Source organism: Amblyomma mixtum, chromosome 5, assembly GCF_055824585.1.
Source record: "Amblyomma mixtum isolate Tamu chromosome 5, ASM5582458v1, whole genome shotgun sequence".
NCBI lineage: Eukaryota > Metazoa > Arthropoda > Arachnida > Ixodida > Ixodidae > Amblyomma > Amblyomma mixtum.
The window spans coordinates 195603814-195620064 of NC_143016.1; the positions used below are offsets into that span (position 1 = coordinate 195603814).

The 16251-nt window shown below is 50.5% G+C and overlaps 1 protein-coding gene across 1 annotated transcript in view; it reads right to left on the reverse strand.

The window, feature by feature from the left end:
- Positions 1-263: 263 nt before the first annotated feature.
- LOC149345347 (uncharacterized) overlaps positions 264-16251 on the reverse strand; it is a 99340-nt gene continuing 83352 nt past the window's right edge. The window contains exon 3 of the mRNA XM_089546597.1: positions 264-2495. Coding sequence (XP_089402723.1) covers positions 264-2495 — 2232 coding nt within the window. The remainder of the gene's footprint in view (positions 2496-16251) is intronic.

Here is a 16251-nt window from a genome sequence, read left to right on the forward strand (position 1 = left end):
TCTTTCACGCTGGCAGCTGACTGTATATAACTTCCCAATTTAATTTCTGAATTAGCGACACCGTACTCATTCTGCCTTGATGCAACCTTCAGGTCAGCTCCTAAACCGGCTGCCGCTGAGCAGTGTCGTCAACTGAGACAGCAGGGGCAGCGAGTGTGCGGGAAGTCTCGTCATGAGGTGAATAACTGATGGTCTCGGCAAAGAACAACAAAAAATGCCAGGATTCTTTATTGAGCCTCATCAACAAGGGAACAAAAGGTGACCTAGTAGAAACTGCACTTGACCGCCGGGTTCATGTCGGTGCCTCGGCCGCAGCCGAACACCGTCTCGAAGTCGGGGTCGTTCATCAGCGCGGCGTTCACTCTGCGCTTGGGCGCTTCGTCGCACACTGGGGCGGCAGGCCGGCACAGGCTGAGCGCGTGGTACACGTAGAACAGCTGGTTGGTCGAGACGCCCTCGGCGTTCTGGAAACGGAAGTCCGTGCGGTGCCTGCTGCGAGACATGATGTACATCCGGTAGAGCCTGAGCACCGGCGCCACGGCCGCGCTTTCGGAGATGTCTCGCAGAAGCGCCTGCTCCCGCCTTCGGGCCGCCGCCTCGCCGGCCGCCCCGGAGTCGCAGGCCTCGGGCCGCTGGGCGCTGAAGCAGTGCCTGCGTGCCTGGTAGCTCTGGCGCGCCGCCGCCGACCACCAGGAAGCGCCGCCTCCTGTGCCGACGGCTCCGTCGAGAAGCGTGTGAAAGAGGCATCGCACGAGGCGAGAGCCGATGCGCGGTATCTGGAAGAGGAGGAAAAACTGCGTCGCACGGCCCGTCACGTTCAGGAGCGCGACAGGGAAGTAGACATTGTTCAGCTCCCGGTCCACCGAGCACTCTGTGTCAAAGACGCTGCCCTCCCAGAGGTCGTTCTTGTCGAACTGATCGAGCAGAGACGTGCGAAAGACGTGCTTGCGCACCGCGTGGTATGACTCGAGTGCGCGGCCGGGCTTCACTTCGGGCAGGTCAGCGAAGAAGTCGCGCACGATTTGCGTGTTGCTCATCCAATGCGGAAAAAATGCATGAATCTGCGTCTCGGTGAGTCTCTTCAGCAGCTGCGACTTGGTCGATACGTCAAGCCATGACGTCTTAGCTATAGCCGTCATCAACTCATGTTTGAGGTCGTCGATGATGTTACGTATAGAAACATTCTCGAGCGTTGTCTTGAATCTCGTGTACGCCAGATAGTGAACAGCGCGCGGTAGTGCTTTTTCAAGAGCGTTAAGGCAGACGATGTCACGGTTCTGTGCGCTCCACAGACTAGGCAAAACAAAGGGCTTAATGTGGTCCACCAGAATGTAGCCCAGGTAGTTCAAAGTGACGTGTGGAGGCGTGACCCGTACGGCCTCAACGAGGTTGTTGACGTAGTCTGCGGACTGTAGTAGCAGGACGGGCTCTCCTGAGACGTTGTCCAACGCGTCTCCCAAGGCGCCTAGTACGAACGGCTGGAAAAGGCTCAGGTCACCGAGACTTCTGACTTGCTCTTCGCTGCCTTTCTCAGCGACACTTTCCGTCAGGCGAAGGAGATAGTGCATGAACTCGAAAACTTCGTCCGCTAAGCCTTGAGGCACTGTGGAGTTGGCGAGTAGCATCATCTCATGAAGTCCGCGTGCACGACCACTCACAGAATGATTGTCCTTGAAGTCGTCGAGGCTTCCGAAAGCACTCGACTTGTCCAAGACCACTACAGCGTCTGACGTCCGGGACACTTTCGTGAGGCGAATGCTCAGCAGCGTCGGTACACCGAAGTTCCTGAGAACCTTGGCCGAAGCGTTCCAGACGCCGGAAACAGTGTTGCTCCCGTCGGCCTCGTACGGCCATCCGGAGAGACCTACTGCGAGCAGCGCGTGGTGGAGAGGCCCCGTTTCCAGTGAGCGCAACGTGTCGACGTCCATGCACTCGGCCCACAGCTGGCGCGCCACCGCCACGGGGCTATCCACGAAGCGGCGTTCGTCGCGTAGCGCCCTGACGAGCGCGTGCTGGACGTCGCCGACAATGGCGGCGTCGGCGGCGCGGAAGTCTCGCCTCGCCGTGGCCACGGAGCACGCGAAGCTGTAGAAGTCGACGCACGGATTCACCGACCAGTTGAGGCTGGCGGCGATGTACGCGCCTTCCCTGCGGCACTCGGGCGTCCTGCAGAGGCCGAACGCCTCCTGCGTGGCGTCGCTCCGGTTGCCTCGGATGTTGAAGCTGCGCAGGAAATACTTGAACCACGGGCTGTTCATGGTGGTGTTGAACTCGTCCGACTCCGCGAGCAAGGACATGTAGCGCCGCCTGCCGTACACGCTGAGAATGGCCAGAGCACCGATGATGGTGGCGAGGAGCATGAGGAAGGCGACAATGATGTGCACCTGGTAGCCCGTCTTGCGGTTTTCGCGGATCGCCTCGCACCGGGCCTGCTCGGCCATCCAGCGGTCGTACGTCCGGCACGTCTGCCCGAGAGCCAGCTTGCTGGACTTGGCCTGCACAGAGCGGGACATTAGTAGAGCCACGCGGCTGCACTGTGAAAGGAAGCGGAGCAAAATGCGAGTGCGACCATTAAAGGCAGAGGCGCAAGCGAAACGAAAACAGAGCCAACTCGCACAATCAGCGGATCGGAGCAAAGGTGACGATGGCGCACGATTCAGTGACTCTAGCGCCTTACAGGTGCATTGGGACAATGGGGATGCTGCTGGGAGGAGGGGCTGCATTCAGAGACGTGTTTTCCCTGGCGGTCATTAACCCGCCGCCCCTCATGAGTCCTGACATTAGTAAACGGATCCTCAGAAAGGACGTGCGCGCGGCAGTGAATGAGGAGCGTTTCATGTCTCTCCACATCTGCGCACAAGGGAAGTCAACTTTTGTGCACAAACGCTCAAGCTCTTAGGAGGCAGAAGGAAATTGCATGCACCTACACACGCTGCGAGTCACACGTTTCCCATCGCGATGCGTGGTAAACCCAGCGCGAAATAAGCTGAAGAGCGTTGCTTGCATGGCTGCTTCGCACCCTACAACTTGAGGGTCACCGCAGGGAGGTAAACACTTAGAACGGGCGGTGGCGGCCGCACAGGGCCACAGGGACCAGTGACGACGACCTCGGAGGGGATGACATGCGGGAAAGGGTCGGAACGGTATTGGTGAGGACGGGGTTGTCGGTGTGTGTGAGGAGCGCGTGTTGCCGTGGTCGGTGATGTAGTGTGACGCCTTTTCTCCTCCATGGAATAAATGGTGGTTGTTGTGTTGCAGAAAAAGAATGCGTGTGGTGGCGAGTGATTAATAACGCCGATCGGATCACTCTTTACTACAAACACCATCAGACATCGTACGAAGGTATGCCGCAAGAGGCATGAAACGCGTTTTGTTGTCTGCCGCATGCACACCGTTTACGAAGTGCCATTTACGTGCAGGGCATGACGCCTTGGTAAGATGTATTAATGATCGCATCAGAAGACACGCTTCGTCTGTGAATGCAATTAGGCACGTCCTTGCTAAACCTTCACTTGGAAATTTCCAGTCTTTGAACTGTGTGTATTACCACGATTCGCAGAAGGCGAGGGAAATCATTGAGGCTTAAGTTATTGCGCACAATGCGGCATCATGTGTCACAAAACCTCCTGTTTGCTTCTCGCGTCACAAACGGCACGTCTTAATTCATGAATGAGGATTCTTGGCATTCATACTCTTGAGTTTTCGTTTCGTTGTGCGCATGCCTTTTCATATGTAATTAATGCCTACACGCAATGAGCACATCCGACTGGCAGTCAGCGCACGTTTTCGTCTTGTCTTTTCTACGTCCCGTTTTTTTTTGTCTTTTTCCTCTAAGGATACTCACCCCAATTGCAGAACCGTTAATCCGACACCATTTGTGATGAAATTAATGACATTTCAATCAAACCGTTCGCCCTGGTGTCGTTTTAGGCAGCAAAGCCACAAAAATGAGTAAACCCACGCATTACGGCGTTAGTAATGACCAGCACTATTCCGAGCCAAACTACGTCCACTGCAGGACAGAGGCCTCCCTCACATCCCTCCAGATAGCCCTGTCCTGTGGCAGCCGGGGCCACTTTTATACGGCCCAATTTGCTAACTTCTTCCTTCCACCAAGCTCTTCGGCGCCTCCTGCTGCGTTGGCATCCCCTTGCAAACCCACTCCGTTGCTCGAATGTACATCCGCGTATATGCCCTGCCCAAGGCAGTCTCTTGTTCCCAATCGCAGGTAGCACATTATTAACACCAACCAGTTTCCTGACACATTCCCCTTCCTTTCTGGCTCACACTAATGATTTTATCTTCCACGTCTCACTGCGATGTCCTCAACAACTTCACTGGTTTCCTTTTCTCCCAAGTTCCTGCGCTATGTGCGAGCACTGGCGATACACAACTAGCATGTACTTTCTCTTTGAGAGGCACTGCTGGGCAGTGCAGCGATGGCGTGGAGGCAGAAGGTCCGACTTTCATGCAAGAGGACCGCGGCGGTGTCCTGAAATTCTGCACCATATAAAAGAAAAAAAAACGCGTGCTGATGGAATTGCGTTGCCTGGCCTCAAGTGCGGCCTGATTCCGAAGACCGGAGCCGACAACGCACCCGCAAGAACAGAATTTCGTCAGGCTGGTGTACCACTTGGCTCACTTATGAATACACTAGTATAAACCTTGGCCCTCAGTCCCAAGCGGCCGACCCTAGGACCTGTGATGGAGTGCAGGGTGCTAAGAATCGCTGGGTCTGGACAGGCCGCCATTAGAAACTGCATCTGATAACAGTTAACGCTAAAATCTTAGGGAAGGTAGTCTATCATTTGCTGTTCGTGGAACTACCGGGTTCTAAATGGGATGTCACAGGGCTTAATGAGGCTTGGAGGAAAGATGAGGCGTATGCAGTACTGAGGGGCGGGCACGCGCTATGCTATCGTCGCTTAGCGGACAGACGAAAACCAGGCGTGGGATCCCACACCTATAAAGATGTGGCTGGCAGCATAGAGGAATACTGCAGCAGAGGTGGCAGATATCGTAAACAGGAGTGACAAATTGAAGGAAGAACAGGCCTACGTGCCTTCATCGAGCGCCGATGACCACGCAGTCGAACGCTTATACGAAGACGTGAAATCGGCAGTGAGAAAATACGCAGTATATTATACTCATGGGCGACTTCAGTGCCTATAGATAGGCTGGAGATACAGCAGGCCGTAGACCGAGCAGTGGGTGACTGTCACACAGCTTTTAGGAATGGCAGGGGGGAGTTATTAGTACAGATCGCAGAATGAAACAATTTACGGATCATGAATTCGGTCTTTCGTAAACGGGAGAACAGGAAGGGGACATGCAAGAGCTCGAATATGCACCATGCACTCCAAAGAGCTCGAATGGCGGGAATAAAAAAGACGTACACCTCATGTTGTGTGCTCACCCTGGCATCTTGCAGGATGTGGATGTGCTCGGGAAAGCACCTTGCAGTGACCATAGACTTGAAGAGGAAACGGCAGAAACTAATAACAGAGAAGCCCATCACAAAAATTAGCGGCAGGAGGGAAAATAGAGGAGTTAAGGATCTCGCTGCAGAACAGGTATTCGACTTTAATCAGGGACGATGATGTTAGTGCTCAAGCAATGAAGGAACGATAATCTCACCGAGATCATTACGGAGTGCGCAGTAGAAATAGGCGGCACGGTAGTTAGACAGGATACTGACAAGGAAAGATGTGATTAACAAACGCGAAAGGAGGAAAGCCTCTAACCCAACAGATGAAACAGAACTAGCAATGGTGAAAACGTTAATTAGTAAGTGTGGGATAATCGACATGAGGAATTACAATATAAAGAGAATCCAGCATGCTCTAAAGAACGGAGGTAGCCTAAAAAACGGTAAAGAGGAAGTAGGCATGAACAAAAATCAAATGTACGCGCTAAGAGGCAAACAGGACAACGTTATTACTAGTATGGACGAGATAGTTAAATCAGCCTAAGAGTTCTAGATAAATCTGTAGAGTTGCCAATGTAATCAGGACGTTAATATAAGAGAGGCAGCTGAGCAAAGCAATTGGACATACGGCCAGCAAAAAAAAAAAAAGGAAGCAAAGAAAGCCTTGGAAGCCATGCCAATTGGGGAAAGCAGCTGGTGAGAACCAAGTACAGCAGGCCCACTGAAGGACGATAGGGAGATTGACCTCAAGCGTACAGGTATCTTGAAAGAACACTAACATTATCTTAATTTATTACAAACGGGATGTCAAGCACTTGGAAAATTACAAACCGATTCGTTTACTACCCGTTGCCAGGACATTATTTACTAAGATAATCATTAACAGTATCCGACAGCCTTAGACGTCAATCAACCAAAGGACCAGGCAGGCTTTTGGAAAGTATTCACGACAAAAGGTCATATTCGCACTGTCAATCAGGTGGTAGAGACATGCGCAGAATATAACCGTATATAGTCCTCATAGATTACGAGAAATCACTTGAATCAGCTGAGGCCTCAGCAGACATGCAGACATTGCGGCTGTACAGCCACATTAGTCTCCCACAAAGACAGCAATAAAATTAAATTAGGAAATGTATCAGGCAAGGACACAATATCTCCAATGCTATTCACCGCGTTTACAGGAATCATTCTATGAGATGGACAGGGAACAGTTGGGCACAAGGGGAAATAGATAATAACTTAGTAATCTGCAATCCACTCATGGCATTGCCTTGATAATTCAGGGGACGAAGTGCGAAACATGATCAATGATTTTGGCAAGGCAGAACCATGAATCTAAAAAATAATATGCCATATTCATTCATAAAAAGTCATATTCACAAACCTCAGAAGGGAATAGCACTTCACGGTAGGTAGCGAGACACTGGAAATGGTGAGGGATTACATCTACTGAGGGCAGCTAGTGACCGCAGGTCCGGACCATGAAACTGAAAACTTGAATAGCTACAGTGGTGTGGAGCGCATTTGGTGTGTACTTCAGATCATGAATATCAGTTTACTAGTATCCCTCAAGAGGAAAATATACAGGGTGTCCCAGCTAAAAGTAACCAAGCTTTTAAAAAAGACCAAGTGTCCTAGCCTCATGAGACCAACTGAGGGTTGTTGCCAGTCGTGTGTCCTAGTCTGCGGTATTTTTTTTATTGTGCAAACGTAATTAATTAGCAGAGACTGATTAGCTAACTTTTTAATTATTGCGTTTAGGAAGAAAGTGTCAATGCAGGAATTCTAGATCCCATAGAAAAATAACCGGTTGCAGTGTTTCCAACCAAGTACCACTGATACAGCTTCTTGTATTGGCCTTAAAAGAAAGCCCGCGAAATACAAAAAGAACCACGTGATAAGAAATCAGTTTCAGCGCTCCCAAACGGCCGGTCAAGCAACGACATCTGCTTATGTTTGCAACGCAGCCCCTAACAGGGTTCGGCGTTTTGAGGTGGTGGCGAGTTATGCGTCATGAAAAGTAAGCGGGCGCTGCTTTTCAAGGAAGTGAAGCGCGGCTTTGCATGGAGCGCTTTTTCACGCGAAACCTTGCCTCGAGTGATAGGCATGTGGCCGTGCCGCCGAACTTGCACCGTCACGCGCTGAAGGAGCGGTCGCCCTAGCGCCCATGCGAGAGTTGCTGGCGTATATCTCGCAACCATCGCAAAACGCCGAACCCCGTTCGGGACAGCGTTGCAAAGATAAGCGAATGTCGTTGTTTGATCGGTCGTCTGGGAGCGCTGAAACTGCTTCCCTATCACGTGGCTCTTTTTGTATTTCGCGGGATTTCTGTTAAGGCAAATAAAAGAAGCTGTATCAGTGGTACTTGATTGGAAACACCGCACCCGGTTATTTTTCTATGGGATCTACAATTCCTGCATTGACACTTTCTTCCTAAAGGCAATAATTAAAAAGTTAGCTAATCAGTCTCTGCTAATTAATTACGTTTGCACGATAAAAAAAATACCGCAGACTAGGACACGCGACTGGCAACAACCCTCAGTTGGTCTTACGGGGCTAGGACACTTCGTCTTTTTTAAAAGCTTGGTTACTTTTAGCTGGGACACCCTGTATAATAGCTATATTTTACCGGTACTCACCTATGCGGCGGAAAGGCGGAGGCTAACGTTTTAAAAGGGTTCAACTTGAACTGAGGACAAAGCAGCGAGGTAAGGAAAGGAAAATGATAGGTAAAATTTTAAGAGAAAGGAAGAGAGCAGTGTCTCTTTTGAGCATCCTGCGAAAGGAAAGGGCTCGGCTGCTGGAGAATTGGTTTTTGAGGAAAAGAAATGACGCAGTAACGGTGTCACGTATTTCGGAGGACACCCGAACCGCGCCGTAAGGGAAGGGAGTTAAAGAAGAAAGGAAGAAATATGTGCCGTAGTGGAGGGCTCCGGAATAATTTCGACCACCCGGGGATCCTTAACATGCACACGGGCGCCTTTTGCGTTTCGTCTCCATCGAAACGCGGCTTCCACGGGGGTTCGAATCCAGGAACTCTGCATCAGCTACTGCTCCAAGCCAGAGTTCCCGGTTTCAAGCCCGGCCTCGGCGGCCGCGTTTTGATGGAGGCGAAACGCGCGCTCCCAAACCGCGTTAAGCACGCAAACATTACAGTGACCGCATACGTCGAAGAAATGATGAGCGTGTTGGTTCGCGCCGACCTCGAAATGACACAAGAAAACAAAGTTAACTCCTTGATGCGGGGTGTCAAACAACAATACCGGGCTCGCGCATGATACCTCGAATAATGTCGCCAAGTTCACCAGGGTAGCATGAACTGTCGAGAAGACCTTTAAAGCTCAGACCCACCAACGCAACCATCCGACATAGCTCTCCGCAGTCCACCAGGGCACGACATTTGCCAGCAAATACAACTTAAGGACACCTATACGTGAGTTCGCCCGACAAGAACTGCGCCGTCTGCTGCCGACAGCAACGCAGACCCAGGCCGCAGCACCGACGGATGCTATCCGTGAAGAAGAAGAACACCTTCCTCAAAAGACGACTTGGACCAAATGATCCAGTGCGTACGCAACCGCCGTACGCAACCAAAGACGTCCTGTCAGCCCGCCTGAAGAGTATTCCATCGACGACTACTGCCGATCGCACGCCAACCCGTGCGTCAACAAGCCGCTCCGAGGAAAGCAAAATGACCTTCAGACTCCTTCTCCCACTTCGGTTGGACCGGGCGCGTACTTGGGCTCTGCCATTGCGAACACCGGTTTCCCCTGGCACGATCACAACCCCACCAGCGACCTCTCGAGCTGCAATCGAGCCCGTGTATTACGAACATAATCGTCACGCTTCATTTTTTCGCTACATCTGTACGCTGAAAGTAAGTGTATTGGTCTCAATACAGATGACAACCGCAAGGCGAACTTTCGTGGTGGGCTGCCCGGGCGGCATCCGCGAGTCGCCACCGAGCCGGCGATGTTTCGACGTCACTTTGCAGATTCTCGCGCATCGCGATAAACGGAGCACCGTGGGCTAGGCCTAGTACGACTCGCAGTTAAGGCCACTGTTTAAATACTTGGCATATATTGATCCGGTGCCGATATATGCTCATTCCGCAGAAGATCACGCCGACGCTGAGTGCGGGTGCCGCAGATGCGCCGGCCGGTATTCGTGCTCAGGAAACGCACCAGTGTTAGCCTCAGCTGCAGTGATTTTTTTTAGGCACTTTGTGAGGCATGGGCGCAGTGGAAGAGAAATGACGTTTTTGGGAAACTCTATGCAGTTTAATGTCGAAAACAGCGCGAAATACGGGACAGAGGAAAAAACAACGCACAGAGCGCTGAACTTAAATCTGAGTGTATTTCATGCAATGTCGTAGTAAATACAGAAAGACACATAAATACAACAAAAATACCAGTGCAAAACTGATACTACTGATCGAAATCCCAAAAGGCTATTTCCTTCTTTTATAATGGAAAAGATGGTACGCTGAAACATTTGGGCTCTCTTATACTCACGAACGGTTCATAATGTTCACGTTTTTTGGCTTCCATAGGTGCGCAGAATTTTGCATTTTTCGAACTGAGGAATGCATTCATATGCTACCACATGCTTGGCAAGTGTGGTATTTTGTGCCTCTCCTAATATCATTGGCGCGCTCTCTTAAGCGGTCATTTAAGCAACGACACGTTTGGGCCGACCTAGGTAGCACCGCACGACAGAGCGGTTACCTTGCTACCTCATCGCATCGGTTACCTTGCTTTTGCATTCAACATGTGCTTCCTCCTGCACACCTCTTGTTTTTTCATTGTCTCATTTACTTTCTTGCACAACCTGAGCAATCTGTTGGCTGCCGAAAACAGAAGAAGAACACCGCCTCTTCCTACGACCTCTTTTAGCCGATGACCAAAGCCATGGACGTACGGGATTGACGCTGTCTTGACTCTACGCTCATCAGTAGAAGAACTGCAGATTGGGCTAGGTGGTGTAGATTCATAGTGATGGTTCAACAGCGCAAACACACACAGACCAAGAAGGAGACAAGACATACACAGCGCTGTGTTTGTCTTGTCTCCTTCTTGGTCTGTGTGTGTTTGCGCTGTTGAACCATCACTATGATGCTCATCGGTACGCTTGGAGGCGGCTGGTCGACACAGCGCATTCAAAAGATCATGGGCTATGCTGTTAAAGATATCCTTTGGACAACCTGCTTCAAGTGGCTTTTCAGCTTGAGCCCTGACACTTTCGAAGACGCGATGGTGACAAGACCTGATGAGGGCGTTCCTTACAGCACTCACGGAAAGCGCTGTCGAGTGCGCAGAATAGGCCAGGAATGCTTTCTGTGATCGTTAGGCATACTGCCAGCAAATGTGCATGCTTAAGCATCGCAGAAAGCAGGACAAGGAGGAGGCGGGAGACGACACGATCGCTGACTAACAACTGGTCTTTTATTCTCGGAAAAGTATACAAAGGTGCAGGACAAAGTGAACATCGCTCACCCCCCCCCCCCCCCCCAGAAAAAAAGAACAGAAGAACAAAGACTAAAACATAAAAACATTTCTGCGCATGCACATCGTAGTCGAGTCATGACATCTCTTTCAACGAAATTAGAAGATTATCTTACATAGCAGACGGCACTCCCTTCTCGCCTATATCGAGCGCAGTTGCCAAGAGAGCCTAACTTCTTATCTACCAAAATGATAGATGGTGAAGCAACACACTCATCTGCTTCCTTCCTGATCATATGGGCCTCCACCAGCTCCCTACAATATCGACAGGGTGATTAAACAGAGCACTGGTCTTATCTAAGGGGGGAAGCAGTCATTGAACTCTGCAATACGAAGTCAAACTGGCCGAAATTGAGCAGCTTCGCGTGGCTCCTGCAGAGCCATGCTACGCATGCGCGAGGAGCGAGTGACGTGACATCTGTGCAGCTGGTGCGCCGCAGCCGACAAGAAGAAGAGGATAGTGAGGAACGACAGCCAGGCTGCAGCCAAGGAGAAGGAAAGCAAAGCCGCTGCTGAGCGGAAAAGTTGAATTCGCCGGATGCCGAAGTGGTTGTCTGGTAGTTAGCGGTAAACCAGAGGAAGAACGAACAGGCTCAGGCCAAGCGCGCAGCGGAGACGCCAGAGCAACGAGAGGAACGCCTACCAAAGCGGCGTCGCCAGGAGGCTGAGTGGAGTGCCGGGGCCTCTCAGCAGCAGCCTCAAGACGATGTCAAGACTCGCCGATCGACGGACTATACGGTGAAACTCAGTGAAAGTGCCAGTGCGACTCGGGCCTTTCAGGCCGACTTTGTGAACAATTCGTTTGGGTATGCGTGCGGCATGTGTGAAAGACTATGACACTTAAAAGACTTGACGCCGCGGAGACGCCAGAGAAACGAGAGGAACGCCTAGCAAAGCGGCGTCGCCGAGATGTGGACACCTCGCCCTCGCCTCACACTACGTATATCCTGGCATAGCAGAGCTAAGCCACTGCCAATCTTTTTCACCGACCTGCGACCTGCACTAGAGGGCAGATTACTACCAAAGGGGCTTTGAGGTCTGATCGCATAAAGAAACAAGCCTTGAGTATGTTGCAAGGGATGAGCCTGGAAAAACTGGGTTCTGCTGTCAACAACAGAGGTAGTGTTTTGGACCTGTTTTATTGCGTAAGCAATGCTGCGTCAGGTTTCGAACCGTAGCGTAGGCCCCGGCTGTGGCCACGGTTGACCTTGAACAGCGTTGCTACAGCCGCGCTCCGCCAGATGGCAGCGCCGCCGAGCGGTTTGCTCTGTCTACGACAGATGGCGCCACTAGGAAGTTCGCCACTTCTGGGCTTCGAAGCCGGCGTTAGCAGCATTGGCGAGCAGTGCATCGATGGCATTCGAATGATATCGGTTAAGCAATTAGCCTGATTTCTAGTCAGACCACATAAATAAAAAATAACACCGAGTAGGAAATGGGTCGAGTTGGGGAATCGAGCCAGGCTCTCCAGAGTGAGAGACGAGCACGCTAACCACTCGGCTATGCCAGCTCGATACTTTGGTATGGACAAAAAGGATCATATAGTGAATACAGTGTCTTCGTTCACTCCGATCTTCCTCTCTTCCCGTTACGGCGAAGTACAGCTGTCCGTCGAGACATGCGAGACAGTTACATTCCCTTTCCTCAAAAACCAATTTGGCGACGAGCAAGGCGTACAGCCAAACGGGCGATGGCGTTCTGTAGACTCCCTGGCAGCATGGCAGTGTGGTAACGTGACCAAACGTGGCGGCGCCCATGCTACCGCGCTGTTAAGCGTCTTTAAATGCGCGCTTGCCTTGGCGTGAATGCTTTGCTATGCGGTACTCTAAGGAGAAGTGAAAACGACAGGAAGAAGCGAGAAAGCGACAACGTGCACGAGAGACGCCAGAACAGCGTGAAGAACTCTAGAAGTGTGTGATGAGAGGCTAGAGCGTAGAAGGCATGCGTTGCTCTTGAAGGAAGGTCGTTTTTTCGTCAAATAAATCAGTTGTTAGTCTACGCTCGTCCTGTCTGCATCTTTTCTGTGTCCTGTCTCCTGCGTAGTTTTATGTCTTCAGAGCGTGAAGACCGTCTTGCAAAGCGTCGTGCTAAGGATGCAGCTCGGCGACAACGTTCTAACTCGCAGAATGGTTCCACGTCATCGGTCACCTCACCGATGAATCTCAATATGTGACTGCTCAGAAACGCCGCAATGCTACCAGACGAAGGCAACGCACCGAAGAATCGCCAGAAGAACGTGCACACTATTGCTTACGCAATTTACCCGGTTTAACCAGAGCTAAGCCAATTGCCAATTTTTTTGACAGCCAAGACCCATAAGACTGATATTTCATTGCAGGTGGTTGGGTGGTGGCGGTGAAAAAATTTTATTAAGGCGGAACCCTTTAATGCCTCATCGTTGTAAGCAGGAGTTGACAGAAATGTCACGCTTTTCAACTGGTCGAAACTGTCGTGACGTCACAGTGCGCGAATTTCAAACAGGGCTAATTGTACTTTGGCTAGTAACCATGCAACCAATTAAAGGGATCGTATAGTGATGCTCCGAGTAAGTGGGACTGAGTTTAGTTAATTGATTAATTACCAAACTAGTCTAATTAACTCTTCCAGATAAATAAAGAAAACCGAGTAGGAAATTGGTCGAGTTCGAGAATCGAACCCCGGTCTCCGGAGTGCGAGACGGGCATGCAAACCACTCCGCCATGCCAGCTTTTTTTTTCTTTATTGCCTGGCTTTGGCTCATGACATTGCACAACAAAAATACACATAACGCTATATACATACGACACTGTCGTGGTCAGCCAGCACGAGACTGGCTTCGTCAGCTTAAAATTCCCGCAACATACACAACGGCTCTAGTCTTGAGAGCCACTCGGGAGGCTCCGCAGCTGCTTCTTGGATGGCAAGAAACCAGTCCATGCTTTCCCGAAAATAAATTCGGGCCGGTCGTGCGTCTTTGTCACAATGGTAGCCTGCCATTCTGGAGCGCCATATACAGTGGAGTCCCAAGAGCATTATGAGATCAAAAGGTGCCCCATCCTCATTATCAGTGCTTAAATAGCGAATTCCGTGCGCGTCAAGTGGTAGCTCTTTCTTTATGGTCCTTTGTAACACGTCCCAAAAATAAACCCCTTCCCAGCAATGCAAAAAACATGGTCTATTGTTTCAGGCTGTTTACAAATTAAGCAGTTCGATCCCCACGGTAAAAAGAAATCCTTTCCCTCTAGAAACTTTTTAACTGCTAACGTCCCGGTGTGTAACTTAAAAAAAGAAAGTCTTTACTCCTGGTGGCACCTGCATTTTCTTCACCCTTTTTAAAACATCCCCTCCCGGGCCTCCACTGTACAACGCCCTGTACATGGGCTCTGGGAAAACAATATCACAAAGGTCATTGTACAACTTTTTCCTTTTACTTTTCCACAAATTATCGGTGGAAAAACGTGCCGAATGAAACCAAACGCTTGCTACAATCTCTTTGTAGTAACCAAAAGTTCCACCAGAGAGCTCTTCTGTGGATACCACAAACTCCGGCAGCAATCGCCGCAGCCTCACTTGGCACACGGTGCGCAAGAATTTAAGCACGAAATTGCCCCAGTGCTGTGTACAATTTTCAATGAAGCCTATGAAATAAACGTATTGTCTCCTTCTTTTGGGATCTCCCATACAGTGCTCATACCTAAAACGGATGATATAGAGAAATCACAATTGGTTACAGCGTATCGACCCATAGCACTCACTAATGTGGACTACAAAATTTTTATGAAGGTATTGGCGCGTAGACTGCAGACAGTGAAATCGGATATTGTTGGACCCCACCAGACATGTGGAATCAAAGGGCGCTCAATTTTTTCTAACATTCACAAAGCGCGCAGTGTGCTTGAAAGCTGTGACGACATCAATGGGCGAGTAGCGATGCTTCAGATTGATCTCGAAAAGGCACTTGATTGTGTTTCCCATGAAATTTTGTTTACCGTTTTAGACCATGTGAACGTCGGTTTCAGTTATCCGTAAGGGTGTAGCCCTGGCGTATCGAAACTGCGCGACGAGACTGATTGTTAACAAGAGTCTGGGGGACCCCATTAGCGTGCAGCGTTCGGTGCGTCAGGGCTGCCCCCTCAGCCCTCTCTTGTTTTGTATTTACATCGAAACGCTGTGCATGAAAATCATAGAAAACAATAGTATTAATGGCTTTAGGTTACAAGCAGCTGAAGTTAAGCTGCTGGCCTATGCAGATGACGTTGCAGTATTTGCGGTTGATCAGGGGAGCATAAGTGAAGCTGTCGGGTGTGTACGCGCGTTCAGCGAAGTCACAGGTAGCGGGGTTAACTGGTTCAAGTGCCTTGGGCTCTGGCATGGATGGTGGCCATCCCACCCGGACCATTTCGCCAACGTACCGTGGGCGACGACCCCGGGCAAGTATTTGGGCGTTCCGCTCGATGCTTATCGCGATAGCGAGGAGTATTGGAAAGAGCAAACTAAAGACGCACGTGACCGAGCTGGGAAATAGAAAGGCACTAGCCTTTCAATTTTCGCCAGAGCTACAGTCTGCAATCTTTTTTTTATTAGCAAACTCTGGTATGTGATGCAGGTTTTGCATTGCTCGCGTGTGAACGTTCAGAAGCTACACAGGATTTTTGCAGTTTTCATATGGGCGTCCGAATGGGAACGTTGTAGCAGAACGAACCTGTTCCGGCGGGTAAAAGACGGGGGGCTAGGGCTAGGGCACCTCTTTTTAAGGCAGCTGGTGAACCGTTTTTTGTTTTTTCGCGACGTCACAGACCCGCTCCGCCATGCCAGCTCGATGACTTGGAGTGAACAAAGGCGCGTCTAGTGAATACGATGTCTTCGTTCACTCCCAGATTCCTAGTATTGTTAGGGGAAAGGGCCAATAGGGCCTACCCCAATCACCTCTCAGTAAAAATTTATTGCACGATAAATGTTTTTCGCGTCGCTCCCTTCCAGTTACGGCGAGGTTTAGGTGTCCACACAGATATGCGAGACAGATACATTTCCTTTCCTCAAAAACCAATTTGAAATCTAGCGTTCGACGAAAACTCGTCTGGTCGGGAGTGAGTGAGTAGAAACTTTATTGATTTATAAGATTTAGCCTGCGGTGGAGGTCTTCTTCAAGTCTTCTCTTCAAGTCTTGAGGTTGCCTCCTTAGCCTTGGGTGGTCCCCTAGTCCAGGGCTCCACTGAGTCTGGCCACCTCGCTTGCGTGTGCTATGAGTGCCCTTTGGGCCTCTAGCTCGCAGCTGGTGAGCCGGCTCTCCCATTGCTCCGCACTTGGTGTGTCGTGTTTGTGGAACGATATGTTTCT